The sequence below is a fragment of the Oncorhynchus masou genome, chromosome 27 (genome assembly GCF_036934945.1).
Source record: "Oncorhynchus masou masou isolate Uvic2021 chromosome 27, UVic_Omas_1.1, whole genome shotgun sequence".
In the NCBI taxonomy this organism is placed as follows: Eukaryota; Metazoa; Chordata; class Actinopteri; order Salmoniformes; family Salmonidae; genus Oncorhynchus; species Oncorhynchus masou.
In genome coordinates, this window is record NC_088238.1 from 51,466,065 (window position 1) to 51,491,475 (window position 25,411).

A 25,411-nucleotide genomic window follows, 5' to 3' on the forward strand; every position below is an offset into this window, starting at 1 on the left:
CCCATTTACCTGTTGTGATGCACAGATGTTCCAAACTCAGTTTTAGACGAGACTGACCAAAATAATTATATTTACACTTTGTAGTAGTAGTCAATTTTGGCACTAGAATAACCTGATTCATATGGATGCTGTTTTCAAGGTATTCCTTGCTTCTTAAAGGCAGTCACTCTTTAAAGTAGTCCATTTAGTTCTGTGTCAATTTTAAAGCTACAAACAGATGTGCAACTTGTATGAAGAAGGCACTGGCTGGCTCATGGCTTGTCTCCCTGCCTTTCAACCAAGAGGTTTTGGGTTTCCCCCATGCAACTCCAAAACAGTCATGAGCAGTGGTTATCGGGGAACCCCCATTAGTCTTCCAACCCCTGCAAAGTCAACACAACCACACTCAAGTGCCGAGCCTGGGATCTAACCCACATCAGGACTCAGAGGCAAGCTCCTTACACCTGTGCCACTTATTCCTTCACACATTTATTCCTGGTCAGAAGCAGAACACACAACTTCCTTGATGAAAGGTCAAACACCGGAGCCAGGCTTTTGTTGACAAATACTGTCTAAGCGCTGTCAACAATGCTGAGATGGCATTCAAGGTTTAATGCTGTAGATGTCGACTCTGGAAACTACCTCTAAATGTCAAGTGAGCTCCTACTCGGTTGGGATTGAATCCCACCCCAACTTTGAAATTAACTGAGGTTGGACAAATATTGCATGTCCTTTCCTCCTGTTCTCAAAAAAACAACACGAGAACCAGAGGCTTCAATGAGAGCAAAATATTTCCTGCTAATGGTTCCAGAAGGTGAGGACAGGACAAAAAAACAAAACAAGGAAAGACTGAGGTGTAGGTTTAATTAGTTGCAGTATAATATAAAACCTCCGGGTGGAGATTGGTTACTTTTATGCAAGCAATCTCCCAATCACATTAGTTTCTGCCTCAGAACAAGATTGGTTCTCTTAGTCAATCTGCCATTTATTTTGACAAACAATGGAGTGAGGGTTTTTGTATGTAAAAAAAGACAAAACATAACATTTGGAAAAGTTTCCCAGGAAAATGATCAGAAACAAAAATGGTACAAAACATCGCCACTTGCCCCAAAGCATTTAAATGTGACATATTTGCCTAATGCACACACCAAGCACTATCCACAAACAATGCAGCCTCTAGACATCCAGGTTGCCTCCCACGATTTTCAAATGTTCACCTCAACACGTCTGTACGTAAAACGCCAATTTGACATAGACCTACATCACTTCATATTTCACTACCCTATCCACTTGAATAAAATACAAAATAATAGCTAGCAAGATGGAGCTCACAGAGGTTATTTTTAATGATTGCATTTTACAATCATTAAACATAGGAAATGCACTAGAAACACATCCATTGGCTATTTCCTTGATAGGGGTCATGCTTACACACAAACAGAACATTAAGCTATCGCATACAGAGCACATTAATGGCAATAATACAATCTCACATTTTATAAAGTATAGCCTATATTAAATTGAAACACAGCAATATGACACTATTTCAATGCTTCATGATAGTGGCTTTGGAGAAGTCATCAACAGATACTTTGTGTCCAAAATGGCTCCCTACTCCCCATTTAGCCCAAAGTAGTACATTTACAATAGGGAAACAATTGACATTTTGACAGTGAAGATAGTTGGGATGTGAAAAGGCACTTTTGTGAACCACAGCCCCACCCCATTGAGGGACACAATATCCATTTAGACCATAGAGGACTATGATAGAGGACTCTTCTTTGTATCTGTCCCATTCTGGCATTTGTGATATGGCATCTGTGAGCGCATGGGCATCTCCATTAAAGAGCTACTGAACACATCGATTAGCACATTTTTTTCTGTTGCTCATTAGAAAAAAAATGTGATTTCAGTCTTGGAGGTGTGTTTCCTGACCAAAAGTATTCAGTATTCCGCAAGTAAAATATGTGACGTGTCGTCTTACTTTAAGTCAGAGCTGCTGGACAGGTCTGTCTCACTGTCTATGCTTATTGGATAGAGAGCAAATCAATGAAGCTGTTCACCCCATGTTAGTGGGCAAATGGACATCATCAAATCCCAACATTAATTTACCCGTTGTTCCAAACTCAGTTTTAGACGAGACTGACTTTATGACCAAAATAATCCTATTTACACTTTGTAGTCAATTTTGGCACTAGAATAACTTACTCATATGGATGCTGTTTTCAAAGGTACTCCTTGCTTCTTAAAAGGCAGTCACTCTTTAAAGCAGTCAAATTTATTTGTCTACTCCTTCTATGAGTTGGTAAACAAACTGAAAGGGTACTGCAACCTGGAATGTGTTTAAACAGGTATAAAGCAAATATTTGCAATTTACTGTCACCTGCAGCTGTGGAATGTTTTCTCACGAGTATAATTAACTGGCTGATCCCTCCTGATGACCCAGATGGAATTATGTGATCCTTCCTTAACCCATATGAAGTCCCACCCCGTTAACTACTTCAACTGGTGAAAGTCAATGGCACTGCCCATTCTAAAACAGGCTTTGGGGCACAAGAGTCCTCTATCCATCTCTATGGTAACTTGAGACACACCAATAAGTGAAATAAAGGTTAAAGACTTAACGCTTTGTTCCAAGGACGACTGTTCTTCGCAACATTTGCGCCACAGTTCCACTGATCTGTTAATATACTCCTGCCAATCACATGGTAACGTGCCAATGTCCATACTAGCATACTACTTATAATGAATTAATGTATTAGCCATGCATTCTTAGTAGTATGCAAGTGGACATTGAAACAGACATTCAAATCTGTTAAACAACCATTAAGGATATATGCCGGATGAGTACAGTATACTTCCCAACACAATTGGTAAGGCATCATCTCACTAATATAATAGCATGGTTACACAGGAAAGTAAAGCGTTTCCCTGACTCTTATTTTCCAGGCTGTCAAGAGGCTAACCGCCTGACCTCAATGCTCAGTAATGTTCTCTCCCACCCACTATTTCCTTCTAACTACCCACATTTCTTTTTCCGGTTTCCCCCTCTCACCACGCCCTCTTCCTTTCAGTTTCTACTGGCACAGATTTCATCTCTAGAGACGAAAAAGGAGTGACAGTCTCCAAGGCAACAGAAAAGACCATGCACACTGCACAAAGTCAGGGATACAAGCCAAGAGAAAAGAGGCAGGGAAAGAGTCGCCTCGTTGATCCCTACTGCATGTGCTATAGCCAACGCTGTGTGGCATGACAACATAGTTACACATACTGTATGAGACGAGGCTAGAGAAAGAGCACTTTAGAATACATAAACATATCTGCAACTATCTCATTTTCCTACACATTTAGCACAAGCATTCCTAGTCAAAATGAGCCTTCTCCCACTACTGGTAGTGTCCCAGTCTTTCAAACGACTAGTTTTCACCATAGCGCATAAGTATACTTTGTATGGTTATGTGCATGATCGTCTTACAAAATATGATACAGGAGCTAATAACACCATAGCTGGTATAGTTACTATAGTATTGTACATGCAAATTCTACAATCTGTTTAGAAGTACTAGACTAAATCATGAAATTGCCTAGATCACTACAGTAATACATTTGATGGCTGCTTCAAGTTTAGAAAGATGGACATGTATTAACATATACATTTGGTTTATGAAGGACATGTTGATGCTAAATATATCAATGCAAAACAGAAATCGCAAAATGTAGAGTCTAATATTTCTACTTAAACATTATGGTATTCAGGTGGTTATCTTAAGCATGTCAATTTAGGTTGATATATAACTGGTACTTTCCCATCTATACTGTACTGAAACCCACACATACAGATAACAAAGAGAAAGAAGAAAAAACTTCCCGATTCTTACATTTGGACGGATAGAAACAGTCCAGAAAGGCAATTTTGATGCAAAGGAAAGCTCATCGTCAGATAAGGTCTCATGCTGTTTCACACAAAGAGTTCTGGGACTGGCATGGAATGGCAGCTTCCTCTAAGCTTTGGAATAAGGAAGAAGTTTCATCCGGAATCTGAAATAAAGTGGGTTCCGAACAGGAACTGAAAAACAGAGTGCATTGAATCAAGCGCTCTGTCTTTCCCTCCTTTTTCCTTTGTTACGAGAAGACTGTGTTGCGCTGGTTCATGTCGCCAACCTTCTCAAAGAACATGAAATCCTATGAAGCGAAATAGAGGAAAGAAAATGTCAACGAAATTTCCTCCAACAACTGCACATCTTATTAGCTCAGTGATAGGTGTTACTCATCAAGTTCTGTGATTAGAAAAATCTACATTTGAATCGAATATATCTTTATTCAAACAGGTGGACTCACAATGAGGAAGCAGGCGCCCATGAGCACGGCCTTCATCTTGACGTCCATGTCCAAGGGGAACTGGATGCCAAAGTTGTCTGTGTCAGTGAAGACCTCCTTTAGCAGGCCACTCCACTGCTTACTGATGCGGCCGATGGGCTTGCCTCCATCTTTCCCCGTCAGCTAAAGGATTAGATGGGTGTAGACTTTAATACAATACTAATTTTCCACCTTGCCTGATAAGCAGCCATCGTTTCTGGTCTACTAGAGATGTCAAGGTGGATTTATATTTGGTGGAGAAAAATAGTCAACCCGATGGAAGCTTAACTCCCAAGTGCCTCCATTGGATGACATGAAGTGGTTTAACCCCCGGGTTAACCCCCTCACCTCAAAGTTGACATCCCCACAGCAGTTGCAGGCGAAGCAGGGTCCCTCCAGCTTCATCACGGTCTCCTTGTTGGCACCCTTGATGGAGAACTTGGGCACACAGGGGTTCCAGTCCTGGGACACATAGCCTATGGTAGTGCCAGGCGGGGCTTGGACCTCGAGCTGAGGGACACATGCATCGAAAACTAAAGATATTTGAACGTGCTTAAAAATACTTTATTTAAAAATAAATAAATAAAAAAATTTTTTAAAAACAGGCTTCGGTCCTTACATTGTGGCTTGAAATAGCAGGTGCTTTGGTTACTGCAAAGCTTGCGTCGACATGAAATAGGGCACTGATTTGAGAGGTGCATTGGTGTATTCTATTGGCTTAGCAACCATTGCAAAGACAAAGGTACCATTCTTCACATGGTAACAGGCTATGTCTCCATAGATGCTGAATTAAAGTGTGAAATTGCAGTCAGAATGGACGTTGACATCTCATGGGAATGTACTGTAGTTAGCGTACCAGCAATGGGATTCAACAGAGAGCTTAAAAGATGAAGTGATGGCACCAGATCAAGACAGTCATAGGGTTTGGACTGACAAAGGACCAGTCAGTGTCATTGAGTATTTACAAAGCACAGGGACTGGGGAGATGTTAGGACAATCCAAAATGGCTTCCAGTCCAATAGTTTGCATGCTTTTATTACCACTTTTTTTTTTAGCAAAGTTGTATGTACAATGCTAACCTGAAGGTAAATAAACCAATATATTAAGACTCAACCTAATGATATTTCTTGTGTGTGTGTGTGTGTGTGTATATATACACACACACAATGAGGGAAAAAAGTATTTGATCCCCTGCTGATTTTGTACGTTTGCCCACTGACAAAGAAATGATCAGTCTATAATTTTAATGGTAGTTTTATTTGAACAGTGAGAGATAGAATAACAGCAACAACAAAAAATACAGAAAAACACATGTCAAAAATGTTATAAATTGATTTGGATTTGAATGAGGGAAATAAGTATTTGACCCCCTCTCAATCAAAGATTTCTAGCTCCCAGGTGTCTTTTACATGGGTGACGAGCTGAGATTAGGAGCACACTCTTAAAGGGAGCTTGGTGAGAAGGTGACAACCATTGGTGAGAGTATTCGCAAATGGAAGAAACACAAAAAGAACTGTCAATCTCCCTCGGGCTGGGGCTCCATGCAAGATCTCACCTCGTGGAGTTGCAATGATCATGAGAACGGTGAGGAATCAGCCCAGAACTACACGGGAGGATCTTGTCAATGATCTCAAGGCAGCTGGGACCAGTCACCAAGAAAACAATTGGTAACACGCTACGCCGTGAAGGACTGAAATCCTGCAGCACCCGCAAGGTCCCCCGGCTCAAGAAAGCACATATACATGCCCGTCTGAAGTTTGCCAATGAACATCTGAATGATTCAGAGGACAACTGGGTGAAAGTGTTGTGGTCAAATGAGACAAATGGAGCTCTTTGGCATCAACTCAACTCACCGTGTTTGGAGGAGGAGGAATGCTGCCTAGGACCCCAAGAACACCATCCCCACCATCAAACATGGTTGGAAACGTTATGCCTTGCGGGTGTTTTTCTGCAAAGCGAACAGGACATCTTCACCGTATCAAAGGGACGATGGGCAGGGCCATGTACAGTCAAATCTTGGGTGAGAACCTTCCCTCAGCCAGGACATTGATAATGGGTCGTGGATGGGTATTCCAGCATGACAATGACCCAACACACAGCCAAGGCATAAAAGGAGTGGCTCAAGAAGAAGCACAGAACCTCTTGAAACTCCCCATCCCGGATCCGGGATCGTGACTAAAGCCTCAGGCTCATTAGCATTACGCAACGTTAACGATTTCTGAAAATCACAAATAAAATGAAAATAATGCGTCTGCTCTCAAGCTTAGCCTTTTCTTAACAACACTGTCATTTCAGATTTTCAAAATATGCTTTTGAACCATAGAAATTGACTAATTTGTGTAAGAGTATGCTAAGCTAGCTTAGCATTTTGAGTAGCATTTAGCACGCAACATTTTCACAAAAACCAGATAACCAAATAAATAAAATAATTTACCTTTGAAGAGCTTCGGATGTTTTCAATGAGGAGACACTCAGTTACATACCAAATGCGCAGTTTTTCCTGAAAGCGTCTGTGTGTAGGAGAAATCGTTCCGTTTTGTACATCGCATCTGGCTACCGAAACGAACCGAAAATTCAGTCACCTACAACGTCAAACTTTTTCCGAATTAACTCCATAATATCGACCGAAACATGGCAAACGTTGTTTGGAATCAATCCTCAAGGTGTTTTTTCTCATATCTCTTCATTGATATATTGTTCGTGGAAGCTTGCATTCTTCTCTAAATTCCATGGAAAAATACTTGCAGCTGACTTTTGCGCACCAATTTCGGCGCAGGACACCGGGCGGACACCTGGTAAATGTGGTCTCTTATGGTCAATCTTCCAATGATATGCCTACAAATACGTCACAATGCTGCAGACACCTTGGGGAAACGACAGACTTACTCCTCTCGCATTCACAGCCATATAAGGAGACAATGGAAAACAGAGCCTCAAAAATCCTGCTCATTTCCTGGATGCCGTCTCATCTTGGTTTTGCCTGAAGCTCACGTTCTAGGGCACGCACAGAAAATATCTTGGTAGTTCTGGACACGTCAGAGTGTTTTCTTTCGAAAGCTATCAATTATATGCATAGTCGAGCATCTTTTTGTGACAAAATATCTTGTTTAAAACGGGAACGTTTTTCATCCAAAAATGAAATAGCGCCCCCATAGCATAAGGTCCTGGAGTGGCCTAGCCAATCGCATAAATCTATGGAGGGAGCTGAAGGTTCAAGTTGCCAAACGTCAGCCTCGAAACCTTAATGACTTGAAGAGCGTCTGCAAAAAGGAGTGGGACAAAATCCCTCCTGAGATGTGTGCAAACCTGGTGGCCAACTACAAGAAAAGTCTGTCCTCTGAATGCCAACAAGGGTTTTGCCAACAAGTACTAAGTCATGTTTTGCAGAGGGGTCAAATACTTATTTCCTTAATTAAAATGCAAATCAATTTATAACATTTGACATGCGTTTTTCTGGATTCTTTTGTTGTTATTCTGTCTCACATTGTTCAAATAAACCTACCATTAAAATGATAGACTGATCATTTCTTTGTTAGTGGGCAAACGTACAAAATCAGCAAGGGATCAAATACTTTTTCATCTCTCTCTATCTCATATATATATATATATATATATAAACAGGACCCCAACCATGAGGGATAGATATATATATATAAACAGGACCCCAACCATGAGGGATAGATATATATATAAACAGGACCCCAACCATGAGGGATAGATATATATATATATCTATCTATCTCATGGTTGGGGTCCTGTTTATATAGTCAAAGTAATGAGATGTGTCAGTGTTCAGCACGCCAACATACCTCCTGCAGGCAGCAGGGGCACCAGCAGGAGGCACAGCGGAAGGGTCGTATGAGGCGGATGACCTCGCGGTCCATGTTGTCCTTGATCTTCATGTCGAAACTGCGCAGGGCGCCGCAGCAGTTGCGCGTGCAGCAGTCGTTCTTCTCTTTGGCCTTGTAGATCTTCTGACCCAGGCTGTTCTTGATCTCGTACTGGTTGTTGGTCTCAAAGCCGATGAACGCTGAGGAGAGGAAAACAGAGGGAGAAGAGGGGAAGGGGATGGTGAGAGAGGAGAGTTTAAAATGACCACAGTTTATCACCTTTCATCCTGATCTCTCTATACTAAGAGAAGACGGGCAAGCTCACCTTCCAGCAACTCCACTTTTTGGTGTATAAGGATCTGGTCAATCTGAAACATGGAAAACACAGAATAGAGATAGCGATAGATATGGAAAGAGAGAGAATGGAAGAAAAACCCCAGCATGTACACTGTGACAACAGATGATGTTGGTGAAATCAGTGGATTTTACAACCTGTTATGTCACTCCTCCCCAGCCTAACCTACCTGTGTTAGGTATTCCAAACCAGGTGGAACGCCGACTGGCACAACTCCTGCAGGGGCTGGGGAGATGGCTGCATGAGGCCCTGAGTTAGGAGCACTGTATTCGGGCCCGGGCATGGGACCACCATAGCCTGGGCTAGGACCCATCTGAGGTGCACCATATTCAGGCATGGGCATAGGACCTGGGCCCTGGCCTACTGGTCCAGGCTGGTACATAACTGGGTGGCCTGGCTGGGGTTGTTGGTGGTTGTAGCCCATATGGAAGCCAACCGGTGGTGGAGCTTGGTTAGGGTCACCATACCCCACCTGAGGAACAGGGTAAGGGGCCATGGAGTAACTTCCAGGACTTTGGTGAGGGGATGGGTAACCTAGGAGGAAACAAGTATTTTCATGTTGACAATATATTCATATAAATAAAAAGCTATACATGAATTTGGAGTTATAGACGCAAGTATGGGGGGTGTGAGAACTGGTGGCTCATGAAGTGTATTGGAGATTCTACATAAAATAAATGACTCTTTTGCTTAACAAAAGTGGGCTGTATTGTTAGACAAAATGGATTCCCAACACCACACCCGTTTCAATGGAAACTGCAAGGAACAAAAGTATTGTATCCAGCAAACTCAGTCGCCACATGATTATCGCAATAATCGTCGTACACAGTTCACATCAACATAGTCAGCCTTTTATACGCCAAGCTCTGGTTTCAAATTCTTATCTCGAATACTTTGAAATAACATTATACAAATCCTGGGGGGGTGGGGGGTATTGCACTATGGTGCAACAGGAAAATTAGGGATTTGTTGCCAATAATCAGCAGTAGGCCTGCTCTCCTCCTGCTCAGAATCTAATTCCAGTAAAAGCATCTCTAGCACTGCTTACTATTCTCATCAGGCAGTGGCTGGACTGCTATACAGACAAGACATTCAGTATGGCTACAGGAAAATAACATTCAAATCTGTCTGACTGCAATGTTGGGAAGTAAAACTGCAATCATAAATATAACCCATGCAAAAAGTGTGTTAAAAAACACCATCAACAACAGTCCTGTCAGAGCAAGCATTCAGCCACCATGTCGGTCAGATAAAACCGGTTTCTGGTTTGTAAAGTTAAGAAAAACAGTTGCTTGTTAAGGTGTATAACTAATGTACTAAAGTAGTTTGTTTATAATATCTAGAAGACATGTTTGACAGTTACTAGAACACTTCCTGCCCATCAGTGGTTTCATAAATACACACCACGTCTGTGTTGACACCTCAGTGAACCAACATCCACATGTCTATGGGTTGGTGTGAACTGCTGCCCACACCCACCCAGACACACAGTGGAAGGAGGTGTATTTGTTTTTATATTCCTCTTTCTCAACACAACTTTTGTATTACCTCAAGGTTCATATACACTATACTGTCAGAGCATTAGGAGATGTAAAAAATCAAATTGAAATCTGACTGGGCATGTTAAAAGCAGACTATTACAGACAAGCGTATTTCCTTATTTACGATCAAACTCACCACACATAAGTTAACCTCAGTTCCCAGGCTGAAAATGTCTGTCTGTTAGCAGGCCAGTACCCTGACTCAACAGTGGTTAAACAAGTTATTGTGGGACGGTCAGGGTAGAGACAAACAAAGGCTCCTAACATGAGTCCCTAATGTATTTTGCTAGTCATTTGACTGGTAAATGGAAGAATGCAGCCAGTCAGACAGACAGTAATGGAGTGTCTTGTTTCCTGGCTGCAACCTGGTAGGAGATGCCCTCTTAAAAAGTAGTGCCTGTGACAAATATCTCCCTTTATAGGAAGACATCATTTGGGGGTTGTATGAATCACAGTGCAGGTGTCATTTTACATTGAATTGGCCTTTTTTAACCAGCATCTGAAAAATAAGAGATGTGAGCAGAGCAACCCACTGAATAGTATACCAATCACTACTTCCAAGGAAGGAAAACAGACCAAGTTAACTAGCTTTTTACTGAGAAATTTCCCCCAGATTACAGACACACCTACAACAAGAATGGGAAGGTCCATAGGATAGGATGTTAGCACGTTTTCCTTTTGTAAACAACCGAATGGAAAAACACAAAATGGGAATATTTTTGGGGCATACAAAGAACATTAGTCATTATGTATTTAAAATGTATCAACATTTTAATTCATTAAAGATATATGTGTGGGGGGGGGGGATTCTTTGAAAGTGTGACATTTCAAACATCCTCTCTATTTGAACACTTTTGGGGAGGATAAGGTTTCAGTGGCGGGCTCGAGGAATGTGGAGTAGGTGAAGTTATCCATTTATTCAGAAGACAACCAAACAAAAGTCACTCACAAGTTAGTGGTGGCAAACAGAATCACATTAACACATGCAAAAAGATATGCAAAGACGCAATTTATGAGGACATCGCAACAACACAGTATAATATCTAAAGCAACAGAGACGTAGAGAAGAAAACATTACCTGGGGCTGACATGATGACTTAGTTACTGGACGCAAAGGGGAAAGCAGGCAGACTTCCTCTGTTGTCCACTACCGGGATCACTATGAGACAAAGAGAAAATGAGGGGGGTGAATGACACTAAACATGTCCACTGTTCTAGACAATCTATTCACAACAAGGCCGCTATTAAAAAAAGGGAACTTTCTCCTCTAATATTCTCGAACATAAAATCCTAAACATACATAAGTGAATTTGCCACTATGTTCAAAAAGCATGTGGTTGGGCAACATGGTTGATGATACACAGTACACACACACTAAGTCCTTCTTTGAGGACTCAAGGTGTTTAGGGGATATCAGTAGAGGCTGGTGGGAGGAGCAATAAGAGGACAGACTCATTGTAATGGCTGGAATGGTATCAAACATGGAAACCACATTTGACTATGTTCCATTTATTCCATTCCAGCCATTGGAATGAGCCTGTCCTCTTATTGCTCCTCCCATTAAGCCTCCACTGGAGGATAGGTGTGATGAGTCAGAGATCAACCATTTTCTACCACTCAAGGACACAGAGCTTTGTCCCAAAGCCACTCCTGCATTCTCTTGGCTGTGTGCTTAGGGTCGTTGTCCTGTTTGAAGGTGAACTGTCTGGAACAGGTTTTCATTAAGGATCTGTACTCCACTCCATTCATCTTTCCCCTCGATCCTGACTAAACTCCCAGTCCCTGCCACTGAAAAAACATCCCCACAGCATGATGCTGCCATCACCATGCTTCACCGTAGGGATGGTGCCAGGTTTCCTCATGATGTGACACTTGGCATTCAGAGCAGAGTTCAATCTTGATTTCATCAGACCAGAGAATCTTGTTTCTCAGGTCAGTGTCCTTTAGGTGCTATTTGGCTCCAAGCGGGCTGTCATGTATATTTTACCGAGGAGTGGCTCCCGTGGGCAGCTATCATAAAGGCTTGATTGGTGGAGTGCTGCAGAGACGGTTGTCCTTCTGGAAGGTTCTCACATCTCCCCAGAGAAACTCTAGAGCTGTGGCAGAGTGCCCATCGGGTTCTTGGTCACCTCCCTGACAAAGGCCCTTCTCCCCCGATTGCTCAGTTCGGCCAGCTCTAGGAAGAGAGTCTTGGTGGTTCCAAGCTTCTTCCATTTAAGAATGGAGGCCACTGTTCTTGGGTAGTCTTCCCCAAATCTGTGCCTCGACCTAATCCTGTCTCAGAGCTCTACGGACAATTCCGTCGACCTCATGGCTTGAAATTTGCTCTGACATGCACTGTCAACTGTGGGACCTGATATAGACAGGTGTGTGCCTTTCCAAATCATGTCCAATCAATTAAATTTACCACAGGTGGACTCCAATCAAGTTGTAGAAACTTCAAGGATTATCAATGCAAACAGGACGCACCGGAAATCAATTGAGTCTCATAGCAAAGGGTCTGAATACTGTTTTCACTTTCTCATTATGGGCTATTGTTTGTAGATTGAGGGGGGGAAAGTAATTTAATCAATTTTAGAGTAAGGCTTTAACATAAAATGTGAAAAAAGCAAAGGGGTCTGGATACTTTCTGAGTGCAAAAACGTGGTAGATTTGGAAAGGCGACATCTGGGAGATGAGGAAATGATCTGAAGATAGGATATACAATTCAGAACACACAAGATCAAGCACACTAACATTTATTTTTAATTTTGAAAGTCATCTTTCATTGACAAGCTATAAGTGAATTATTGATGACTAGCGCTGGAAACGCAATCAGATGGCTTCCACAACATGTGAACAATATCAGAAAAAAATGGGATTGATTGACCTAACAACTAGAAATGGGCAGATGTTTTAGTAAGTGGTGTCAGGTGAGGTCACGGGACATTTCCAAGTATCCCAAAACCTCTCCAAAGTGGCATATGTCTGTAAATTAGTGCTATTACATATTTTCAATCCCTGGTTTAAATAATGCAAAAACAGTGTTGGAGAAAAAAAGTAAAAGTGCAATATGTGCCATGTAAAAAAGCTAACGCTTAATTTCCTTGCTCAGAACATGAGAACATATGAAAGCTGGTGGTTCCTTTTAACATGAGTCTTCAATATTCCCAGGTAAGAAGTTTTAGGTTGTAGTTATTATAGGACTATTTCTCTCTATACCATTTGTATTTCATATACCTTTGACTATTGGATGTTCTAATAGGTACTTTAGTATTGCCAGCCTAATCTCTGAGTTGATAGTGCTGTTTGAATGAATGCTTACGAGCCTGCTGCTGCATACCACGGCTCAGTCAGACTGCTCTATCAAATCATAGACTTAATTATAATAACACAGAAATACGAGCCTTAGGTCATTAATATGGTCAATTCCGGAAACTATCATTTCAAAAACAAAACATTAATTCTCTCAGTGAAATACGGAACCGTTACATATTTTATCTAACGGGTGGCATCCATAAGTCTAAATATTGCACAACCTTCAATGTTATGTCATAATTCTGGCAAATTAGTTCGCAACAAGCCAGGCGGCCCAAACTGCTGCATATACCCTGGCTCTACTTGCACAGAACTCAAGAGAAGTGACACAATTTCCCTAGTTAAAAGACATTCATGTTAGCAGGCAATATTAACTAAATATGCAGGTTTAAAAATATATACTTGTGTACTGATTTTAAGAAAGGCATTGATGTTTATGGTTAGGTACACATTGGTGCAACGACAGTGCTTTTTTTCACGAATGCGCTTGTTAAATCACCTGTTTGGCGAAGTAGGCTGTGATTCAATGATAAATGAACAGGCACCGCATTGATTATATGCAACGCAGGACAAGCTAGATAAACTAGTAATATCATCAACCATGTGTTAGTGATTATGTTAAAATGGATTGTTTTTTTATAAAGATACGTTTAATGCTAGCTAGCACCTTACCTTGGCTCCTTGCTGCACTCGCATAACAGGTAGACAACCTGCCACGCAGTCTCCTCGTGGAGTGCAGTGTAATCGGTGTGTCCAAAAATGACGATTGTTATGAAAACTTGAAATGGCCCTAATTAAAATCGGTCACCCTCTATTACATAGGTATTTCTCTTGTCCAGATGGGCAGACAGGGGATATAGAGCGTAAGCAGGCAACATCATATTTTTGATGCACAAAGACAATCTATGCTGCCATTAAGTCATGCATCAGATATCATAGGCTAGATTTGTTCATATGTAACGCCCCCATGTAGCAATAGCGCAAAGACCGACCGGATCTAAGCTTACCTTGTAAAAAGTTAGCTGAAAACGTTGTGTAAAATAAACATTTTGACTCTGGGGGCTGATTATCAATAATGGTCGGTCACAGGCAGACAAATAAGATATACTCATGATCGGTGGAGTCCCGGCTTTCTGTGTGTGTGTGTGTATGTATATACACACACATATATATCTCAACATATAGCAGCCATCTTGAAATGAGGTCATCGGCTTGGCCTGGCCTTATAAAGTTGTTTGCCAATATATGGTAGTAAGTCATACCAAAGATTTGAAGGCACAAATCAATAGCCAACCATGCTTTTGCAGATGGGGGCTACCGTTCTCAGCCCAGACTGAATTGAATGAACACAAATAATAAAGAAAATATGGGGACTTGACATTTAAGAGGTTTAAATTACCATGTTTGCTGTGCTAAACTATATAGATACGAATATTGGCCTGTTGGAAACTACAACTCGCTACTACTAGGATTGCACAGTTCCGGCTTGGTCTGAGGTGTGTTCAGTTCACTAGAACTTTTGCTACGTTGCGGAAAAGTTTGTACTGACCGACACGTTGTTTCCCCAAAACGGTTCTTGAACAGACTTGAGGTATATTTGCTCCCGGTCGGTGGAAGTGGCAAGGTGTGGATTGAAGCAATGAGTGACGAGCATAAAAGCGGAGTGGCCATGCTGACAGCGTTCCCCCAGGGGGCTGTATCTCTTTTAAATTCCTCTGTGGTTGATGTAAGTAGCATAGATTTACATTAAAATATTCATTGGCAATATTAACATCAAAGAAATGTAATAAACAGATTAGGAATATTGTTTGTGATACAATTCCCTCAGCAAGATTATTTTGGTCAAATATCTTGGCGATATACAATGCGGGAAAGCATGGAAAATTGCTAGCAAATATTGTATCAGTAACAAAGTAAAGGAAGTATAATTTAATGTTACATATAATTTATCATGTGAAACATGTTCTGGAAAGATTCAAGCTGAATAACTGATTTCTGTGGAATGGAGAAGGAGACCATTTTGCCTTTATTTATTGTAGAATGTTTTGGATTGACATACAGAATTGTTACAAAACAATAGAACCGGTTGTACTACAATGGTTTTGATATGATTTATTTCATAAATTGACATAGCATATTTAATTAAACTGCTAACAATACTAGGTAAATTTCATATTCACAAATGGTCTAATTCAAAACCTAACTTTTCACTTTATAAATTAGTAAACAATGGCACCACTAACTAAAAAGAAAAACAAAGGCAATTAAAACTTGTATTAGTAATGAATATGATTTGTTTGTTTAGGATTCCTGGCAATGTAAATAGTTTATGCATGTACCTCTATACCTCTTTTGCTTTTAGATATTAGTTAGTTATTATTATTATTAGTTGTTATATATATATATATATTTTTTTTACATTTTAAAGAGCGTTCCCCAATCCCTCCCCGTTGTTCAACTGGTTATTCAGTACAGCATCGTTTCCTTGAACGTTCCACAATGTAAAATATTAAATGGGATTCAAGTAGTTGAACAGACGTTGGTCAATAAGTTGTTTTTAAAACTGAAATATTAACCGACATTTTGATAAATCGCTCAGCACTACTTTCGATGGAACTTTGTGCTATTGTTGCTGCAAATGTTGATCGTTAGTATTGCTAATATGAACACTGTACAATGGGCTATATTTTCCATTGTTCAATACCTCCAGAAACACTGAAGAAAAGGTTGTAGCCTAATGTTTTCAATCATGTTGAACACCAAACAAATTTGCTAACCTTTGTAGTCCGTTGTCTTTACATTAGTGAAAGTAAGGGAGGGAGAAGGCTGGAATGTCTTACCTTTCAGATGACCAAAAAGGCGATGTTTGGTGGTTCTTGGCCCGAAAAACTGAGGACAATTGGAATAGTAGGAAAATTCCTACTTGCTTGCCAGTCTTGTTTGCTATCAGCTACATTCGTCTTCTTTTCGATACCCCGCCCCTTTAGGTGCTGCCACAAGACCCATAATTGAAAGGAGGCAACCTTTTGTGGTATTTCTTTCTGCAACGTTCGAGAACATTTTCGTACTAAACTTTTGTATTATTACTATTATTGCAATTCCCTATTTTTTTTATGAAAAATGCAAATATTTAATTAAAATCTATACATCCTTCTTAAAAAAAATGTAACAAAACATCATAAACACATACAGGATTTTTACGTTCAAAAAAATTTGAAAAGCTTAAGAGTATCAATTGATTTCAATACCTTCTTATTCTTAGAGTATTCAATGTGGCAAAGAAATGATTTAAGTATAATTTAGCATAGCCCTGGTTTGCGGAAAAAGTGGAGGAAAACATAGGTTAATGCTGCGTTCATAACCAAGTGGGAAGGTGTTAAGCTTTTTACCACATATGACTGAGAAAAATCCACTTCAATGTCCCTCAACTGGTAATTATAATATTGGGAAACGTGTCTATCATAACTGAGCTCCAACCTCTTGCTGCCCTAGCAACCCACATGCTGCCCTTTGACGCACCTACTAATGAAATGACCTCGATAGCAGCATTTTCTGCAGTTAAATGCAACAAAACATTTTTTTAAAGCTATCTATTTATATGATTTTTGAGAGCTAATTTGTTTACAAACATGATATCTTTACTTTTAGTTCATTATTGACGTAGCTCGTGGGTCATTAGCCAATCAGCATTTCTCAACAAGTTCAAAACGCTGAATGCATCCAATTGGTTTCGCGACTTCACAGCTGGTAATTACCACCTTCCCACTTGGTTATGAATGCAGCATAATACTTGTCAGAAACGACCCTGTAAACAGCCTGACAATTTTCAGTAGACAAGAACATTTGTAAGGCGCACATACATCGAGGTAACGAGCACTGTAAAGTGAAACATTGCAGCGACGCTCTTCGACTGCGGCTACAATGTAGTGTAGTGGTATCTGCTGAAGAGAATATACAGTATTTTCTCGTGCCTTATCATAATAATAATAATAGGTTACTTTTTACAATTAACACTGATTCCTTCAGAATCCTCTCAAAGTTAGGTCGACGTGTAAGGGTTACATTTCGACAGGTTTTTATGTTTTTCATCAACTGATTACGCCATTAACATTTTCTCAACTTTGACAAAAAAGCAACATCCACAAGAGGGCGATGTCGACTCAATTATGGGCTAATAGCCTGTAGGCCTATATTTGTCCCCCCAAGTTTTCTGTAGAATTTTCATTGTTGGACATAAAAAAACTGTAAAACCACCAGGTAATCAACTCCAAGTGATTTTAATTTAGGAAATCTGGGGGGCAGGTAGCCAAGTGACTAAGAGTGCTGGACCAGTAACCACTGGGCCAGTAACTGAACGCTTGCTGGTTTGAATCTATGAGCCGACTAGGTGAAAAATCAGTCTGCTCTTGAGTAAGGCACTTAAACCTAATTGTTCATGTAAGTTGCTCTGGATAAGAACATCTGCTGAGTGACTAAAATGTATTTTCACGCATAATAGAGAGACACGTGATCATATGAAAATGTGGGCAAGGTCAATTTTCAGTCGACAAATTATTTGAAATAATGTTCTGGCCCCCGACCATCCGCTCAAGAAGAAATCGTTCCGCGGCTGAATCTAGTTGATGATCCCTGCTATAGGCTATTATCGTTGTGGATAGAACATGTTATCAAATCAAATACATTTTTATTTGTCACATGCTCCAAATACAACAGGTGTAGTAGACCTTACCGTGAAATGCTTACTTACAAGCCCTTAACCAACAATGCTGTTTAAAAAAAATAGAATTAAGAAAAGATTTACTAAATAAACAAAAGTACTAACTAAAGTAACACAATAAAATAACAATAATGAGGCTATATACAGGGGGTACCGATACTGAGTCAATGTGCGGGGGTACAGGTTAGTTGAGGTAATTTGTACATGCAGATAGGGGTAAAGTTACTATCCATAGATAATCAAACAGCTGGAGGCAGGGCTTTCTCCTATTGAGCTCTATTTTTATGGAACGGTCTGCCTGTCCATCGACCTTTAAGTCTTTATTGGAGACTCATCTCTTCAGTTGTTCCTATGATTGAGTGTAGTCTGGCTCAGGGGTGTGAAGGTGAACGAAAAGGCACTGGAGCAACGAACCACCCTTGCTGTCTCTGCCTGGCCGGCTCCCCTTTCTTTACCGGGATTCTTTGTCTCAAACCCTTTTACGGGGGCTGAGTCACTGGCTTACTGGTGCTCTTCCATGCCATCTCTAGGAGGGGTGCGTCACTTGAGTGGGTTGAGTCAATGACGTGATCTTTCTGTCCGGGTTTGGCGCAAACCTCGGGTTTGTGCCGTGGGGGATATCTTTGTGGGCTATACTTGTCTCAGGGTAGTAAGTTGGTGGTTTGAATATATCCATCTAGTGCTTTGGGGGCTGTGCTCTGGCAAATTGGGTGGGGTTATATCCTGCCTGGTTGACCCTGTCTGGGGGTATCGTCGGACGGGGCCACAATGTCTCCTGACCCCTCCTGTCTCAGCCTCCATTATTTATACTGCAATAGTTTATGTGTTGGGGGGCTAGGATCAGTCTGCTATGTCTGGAGTATTTCTCTTGTGTTATCTGTTGTCCTGTGTGAATTTAAGTATGCTCCATCTAATTCTCTCCCTCTCCCTCCCCACCCAGAGGACCTGAGCCCTGGGACCATGCCTCAGGACTACCTGGCCTAATGACTACTTGCTGTCCCCAGTCCACCTGGTGGTGCTGCTGCTCCACTTTCACTGTTCTGCCTGTGGCTATGGAACCCTGACCTGTTCACCCGACGTGCTACCTTGTCCCAGACCTGTTGTTTTCGACTCTCTCTCTCTACCGCACCTGCTGTCTCTAACTCTGAATGCTCGGCTATGAAAAGCCAACTGTCATTTACTCTTGAGGTGCTGACCTGTTGCAACCTCTACAACCACAGTTATTATCTGACCTTAGTGGTCATCTATGAACGTTTGAACATCTTGGCCATGTACTGTTATATAATCTCAACTCGCACAGCCAGAAGAGGACTGGCAACCCCTCAGAGCCTGGTTCCTCTCTAGGTTTCTTCCTATGTTCCTGCCTTTCTAGGAAGTTTTTCCTAGCCACCATGCTTCTACATCTGCATTGCTTGCTGTTTTGAGGATTTAGGCTGGGTTTCTGCATAGCACTTTGCGACATTGGCTGATGTAAAAAGGGCTTTATAAATAAATTTGATTGATTGATAATAAACAGTGAGTAACAGCAGTGTAAGAGGGGACAAGGGGGGGGGGAGCGTGTTAATGCAAATAGTCCGGGTAGCCATTTGATTAATAGTTCAGCAGTTTTATGGTTTGGGGTAGAAGCTATTAAGGAGCCTTTTGGACATAGACTTGGTGCTCCGGTACTGCTTGCTGTGGGGTAGCAGAGAGAACAGTCTATGACGTGGGTGACTGGAGTCTTTGACAATTTTTTGGGCCTTCCTCTGACACCGCCTAGCATATAGGTCCTGGAAGTCAGGAAGCTTGGCACCAGTGATGTACTGGTCTGTACGCACTATCTTCTGTAGCGCCTTACGGCCGGATGCCGAGCAGTTGCCATACCGGACAGTGATGAAACCGGTCTATTACTAGGGTGGCTGGAGTTATTGACCATTTTTAGGGTCTTCTTCTGACACCGCCTGGTATGGAGGTCCTGGATGGCAGGAAGTCTTGTTCATCCTTGGGAGCAATTTCCAAAAGCTTGAAGGTACCACGTTCATCTGTACAAATAATAGTGCGCAAGTATAAACACCATGCGACCACGCAGCCATCATATCGCTCAGGAAGGAGACGCGTTCTGTCTCCTAGAGATGAAAGTACTTTGGTGCGAAAAGTGCAAATCAATCCCAGAACAACAGCAAAGGACCTTGTGAAGATTCTGGAGGAAACAGGCACAAAAGTATCTATATCCACAGTAAAACAAGTCCTATATCGACATAGCCTGAAAGGCCGCTCAGCAAAGGAAGAAGCCACTGCTCCAATCTAGCCATAAAAAATCCAGACTATGGTTTGCAACTGCATATGGGGACAAAGATTGTGTACTTTTTGGAGAAATATCCTATGGTCTGATGAAACAAAAATAGAACTCTTTGGCCATAATGACCATCGTTATGTTCAGGGGAAAAAGGGGAATGCTTGCAAGCCGAAGAACACCATCCCAACCGTAAAGCAAGGGGGTGACAGCAGCATGTTGTGGGGGTGTTTTGCAGCAGGAGGGACGGGTGCCCTTATGTGGATATATTGAAGCAACATCTCAAGACATCAGTCAGGAAGTTAAAGCTTGGACGCAAATAGGTCTACAAACCTGACTCAGTTACACCAGCTCTGTCAGGAAGAATGGGCCAAAATTCACCCAACTTATTGTGGGAATCTTGTGGAAGGCTACCCAAAACGTTTGACCCAAGTTAAACAATTTAAAGACAATGCTACCAAATTAGAATTGAGTGTATGTAAACTTCTGACCCACTGGGAATGTGATGAAAGAAATAAAAGCTGAAATAAGTCGTTCTCTCTACTATTATTCTGACATTTCACATTCTTAAAATAAAGTGGTGATCCTAACTGACCTAAGACAGGGAATTTTTACTTGGATTAAATGTCAGGAATTGTGAAAAACTGAGTTTAAATGTATTTGGCTAAGATGTATGTAAACTTCCGACGTCAACTGTATTTAATCATCAGCCCCAATGGTGCATTATGTCATTCCACAAAGGCTGATTTTACACAAAGCAACCTGCACGCAATTTTTTAAAGTTAACTGAATTTTGAGGGGAAACGGTCTCAGGATCAACAGGTTACAAATGACTGAGAGATAAATAAAATGTAAAAACATTCACACCACATGGCATGTATGCAGCCTGATACTGTAGTTGACCTATGACCTATAGTAATATTTTTATCCTGTCAACTGTTCATCAATTTCTTAATCAGTGCTATTGAGATCAGAGACATACACACTCTGTGATTCTTAGGCAAAATTGCCATGGGGGATGGGGGGACATGTCCACCTTAATATTCAGAACATTCACACCCCTTGACTTTTTCCACATTTTGTTTTGTCACAGCCTGAATTTAAAATATATTAAATTTAGATTTTGTGTCACTGGCCTACGCACAGTACCCCATCATATAATGTGAAATTAGTTTTTTTGCAATTTTTACATATTAATTCAAACTGAAATGTCTTGAGTCAATAAGTAGTCAATGCCTTTGTTATGGCAAGCCTAAATACGTTCAGGAGTAAATCTTTGCTTAACAAGTCACATAATGAGTTGCATGGACTCAGCGTGTGTGCAATAACATTGGTTAACAGGATTTTCTTAATGACTACCTCATCTCTGTACCCACACAACAGTTATCTGTAAGGTCCCATAGCTGAGCATTGAATTTCCAACACAGATTCCATTACAAAGACCAGGAAGGTGCCGGTACAGCGTCAATGTGCTGGGGCACCTGTTAGTCAAGGTAATTGAGGTAATATGTACATGTAGGTAGAGTTAAAGTGACTATGCATAGATAATAAACAGAGAGTAGATCATTAACAGAGAGTAGCAGCAGCGTAAAAAGGGGGTCTGGGTAGTCATTTGATTAGCTGTTGAGTAGTCTTATGGCTTGGAGATAGAAGCTATTAAGAAGCCATTTGGGGGGGGACAAAATGGCACCATAGAGAGAACACTGTGTTTCAGCGAGCTCCCGTGGCATTCGTAAATGTATATTCTTACATTAATCTCCTAGCTTGAAAAAGTGGTAGAATTGGCTAAATAAGATATCATACAATGAGTCTTGACGGCTATTTCTCAAAAATCTCTGACAACAGGCCCAACAGAACTACTAAGAACTCGACCAAAATCACCATCCCTGTAGATGTGCAGGAGGAGCTCGCTAACGTTAGCGAAGCTAACACCATTGCGTATCCAGGCACAATGGACCTGGTGATTCAAAAGATGACTGATAACATTACTAAAGTGACCAATGTTAAGATAAGAACGGTCTTGGAAGCAATAGCAGGCCATTCAGCTGAACTGCAGAGGGTTGTCAAACGTGTTGATGAGGCAGAAGGAAGAATTGCTACAGTGGAAACTTCAGCTACATCTATGGACACTAAGATAAAAGCACTTGAGAAACAGGTGCACGAAATGGCGGAGCACATTGACGACTTGGATAATCGAGGACGCAGATGCAATATTCGGGACTCCCGGAAAACTCTGAAGGGACACGTTCAGTAAAAGAATTTTAGGAATGGATCCCTGGCTACCAACAAATGGACACTAAGGCTGGTCGTGTGAAGCTGGACAGAGCCCATCGCTCTCATGCACCGATGCCCGGTCCCAACCAGCACCCACTGTCGGTGGTTATAAAGTTCCACAACTTCACCGACAAGCAGCGCGTCATGGATGCGGCTAGAAACATCGGCTCTGATGGTAGTCAACGTAAAGGTCCAAAGGTCTCATTCTTTAATGATTATTCCACAGCGGTTGTACGAAGACGCAAAGCGTTTGATGAGGCGAAGGCTCGACTCAAGAGACTGTGAAGATGGACTACGCACTGCTGTACCCGGCCACATTGAAGATTATGGTCAACGGATCGCCTAAAAAACTCTACACACTTGAAGAGGGTGGTGCGTTTATTGACTCTCTCGGGTAAATAACTTTAAGCTGCACCTCTGCAGCATTGGATAACCTTTTTATTTTTATTTGAATCTGATCATGAAACAGTGGTGTGAGTTCTCACGTGCTCCGGTTCAGTAATATTCTTATCTTTATTATTTTTCTTGCTAAAGTACCTGCCGCTATAGCTCAGGCTGAGATATGTGTGAATCTATATTGGTGCCCAGGCTTGGTTTTAGGTGGAAGAGCCTCAATCTTCTTCTATTGATTTTCATTTCCATATATATAAAGGATGAGGCTATTGAGTGGCAATGCGGACTTAAGAGTCTACATTGGAAAGTTGAAATCCCCTGCATGTTAGCTAGTGGGGAAACCCCCTTTTGGATCTTTGCATGTTTAATTTTGGCGTTTAGTATAGTTCGAGTTCAGGGTTCATATCGTTTGTTTATGCTCGGTGAGATAGAGGAGAGTTCAACACATGGAAAAAGGTACCACCCCACTTTTACAGTAGGATTCAGTCTGGATATTGAATGGTCAAGATACAATGGCAGGTAATAGACTGCGTGTATGTACATGGAACATTAGAGGGAGCCATAACCCCATTAAAAGGAAGAAGGTTCTGTCTTTTTTGAAAAAAGACAATATTGATATCGCCCTGTTGCAAGAAACTCATTTGGATGATAAGGAGCATCTGAAATTACAACAAGGGGGTTTGGTCAAGTGTTTTTCTCATCATTTACACCACTTAAGGCCTTGAATTGTGTGAAAGATCAATTTGGTCGCTTTGTTATAATTAAATGGTACTTTACAAGGGCAGAACGTTTCCATAATTAATATTTACTTCCCCCCTGCCCACCCCCCTGATTTCCTCACTAAGGTATTTCTTGACTTTTCAGAATTAAACTCAGACACTGCAGTGGTTGCAGGAGATTTTAATTGTTTGTTGAACCCCCTTATTGATAGGTTTCCCAGCGGTATAGCTTCACTCTCCTCAAGCTAAGTCACTTAAAGCTATTTGTGAAGATCTGGGGGTATGCTGATGTTTGGAGAACTTTTCATCCCTCCAACAGAGAGTTCACTTTTTTCTCTGCACCTCATGGATGTCAGACTAGAATAGATTCCTTTTTATGCCCAGGACGTCTTTTCAGTCTGTTTTATCCGCGAGGATAGGAAGCATAGTCATATCTGATCATGCTGAGGTGATCCTGGACATAAAACGGGGCATTCAATCAGTCAAGACATTGGAGGTTGAATACCACCATTCTTAAAGACCATACATTCACATCATATTTTATTAGAGTTTAAAGAATTCTTCTCTATTAACTCTCAATCAACAGATAACCCCTTGCTCCTTTGGGAAACCTGTAAAGCGTATGCCAGGGGTCTGATTATATCATACACAGCCACTAAGAGACGGAAAAAGTGTGAAAAGCAAAAAATGTTAGAGGGTGAATTAGGAACTAAAGAGAAGGACTACATTAAAACTCCCACTCCTGCTCTACTAAATATCAGTCCTTAGATCAATGTAGGACTCTCTCTCCTAAAACAGGACACTGAAAAGAAAATGAGATTTGTCAAGCAAAAGCTATATGAACATGGTGATAAGCCAGGAAAGTACTTGGCATACCTAGCTAAAAAGAGAGCTGACTCTCAGTCAATTGCCACTATTACCGATTCTGATGGCAATCAATTATATGAAAATAAATTTATAAATGACTCATTTAAGAAATTTTATGCAAACCTTTATGCCTCAGAACTGCCAAATGATTCACCCAAATTAATGGAGACCTTCTTTTCTAAGATTGAGCTCCCTACTATCTCCGAAGAACAGAGGTCTCTCCTTAATGCCCCTATTACTGAGGAAGAGATAATGTTCGCAATTAAGAATTTGCAAAATGGTAAGGCCCCAGGACCAGACGGGTTTTGTAGTGAGTTCTATAAAGAGTTCCATGGCCTGATCCTTGAGCCATTGCGTGATATGTTTAACCACTCATTTTCAAATGACCAGCTCCCTCAAACGCTGAGAGAAGCCAGCATTCACTTATTCTCAAAAAGGGAAAATGTCCAGTCTTGTTCCTCCTACAGACCAATTTCCCTTCGGAATGTGGATAGAAAATGGCTTTCTAAAATTTTAGCCACAAGATTAGAGGACTCACTGCCACTAATTGTGAAAGGAGACCAAACTGGCTTCATTAAGGGCCGTAAGTCATGCAACAATGTCAGGCAGCTTCTTAATGTAATTCAAGCCTACCAACAAAGTGCTGTGGATGGTCTTGTGCTCTCCCTCGATGCTGAGAAAGCATTTGATCGTGTGGAGTGGTCTTACCTATTCTTTGCTCCAAATCAATTTGGTCTAGGGGACAACTTTATAAAATGGGTGAAATTTTTATATGATGATCCTCAGGCTGCTGTTCTTACTAATGGGCTAA

At 41.2% G+C, this 25,411-nt stretch overlaps 1 protein-coding gene across 1 annotated transcript; it reads right to left on the minus strand.

The window, feature by feature from the left end:
- Positions 1-826: 826 nt before the first annotated feature.
- LOC135516376 (phospholipid scramblase 2-like) lies at positions 827-16,343 on the minus strand. The gene is made up of 8 exons (XM_064940642.1): positions 16,199-16,343; positions 11,140-11,220; positions 8,690-9,054; positions 8,491-8,533; positions 8,145-8,365; positions 4,684-4,845; positions 4,318-4,479; positions 827-4,161 (listed from the first exon to the last, which is right to left on the minus strand). The coding sequence occupies exons 2-8, from the start codon at positions 11,150-11,152 to the stop codon at positions 4,102-4,104; spliced, it is 1,026 nt and encodes a 341-aa protein (XP_064796714.1). The 5' UTR covers positions 11,153-11,220; positions 16,199-16,343; the 3' UTR covers positions 827-4,101.
- Positions 16,344-25,411: the final 9,068 nt, after the last annotated feature.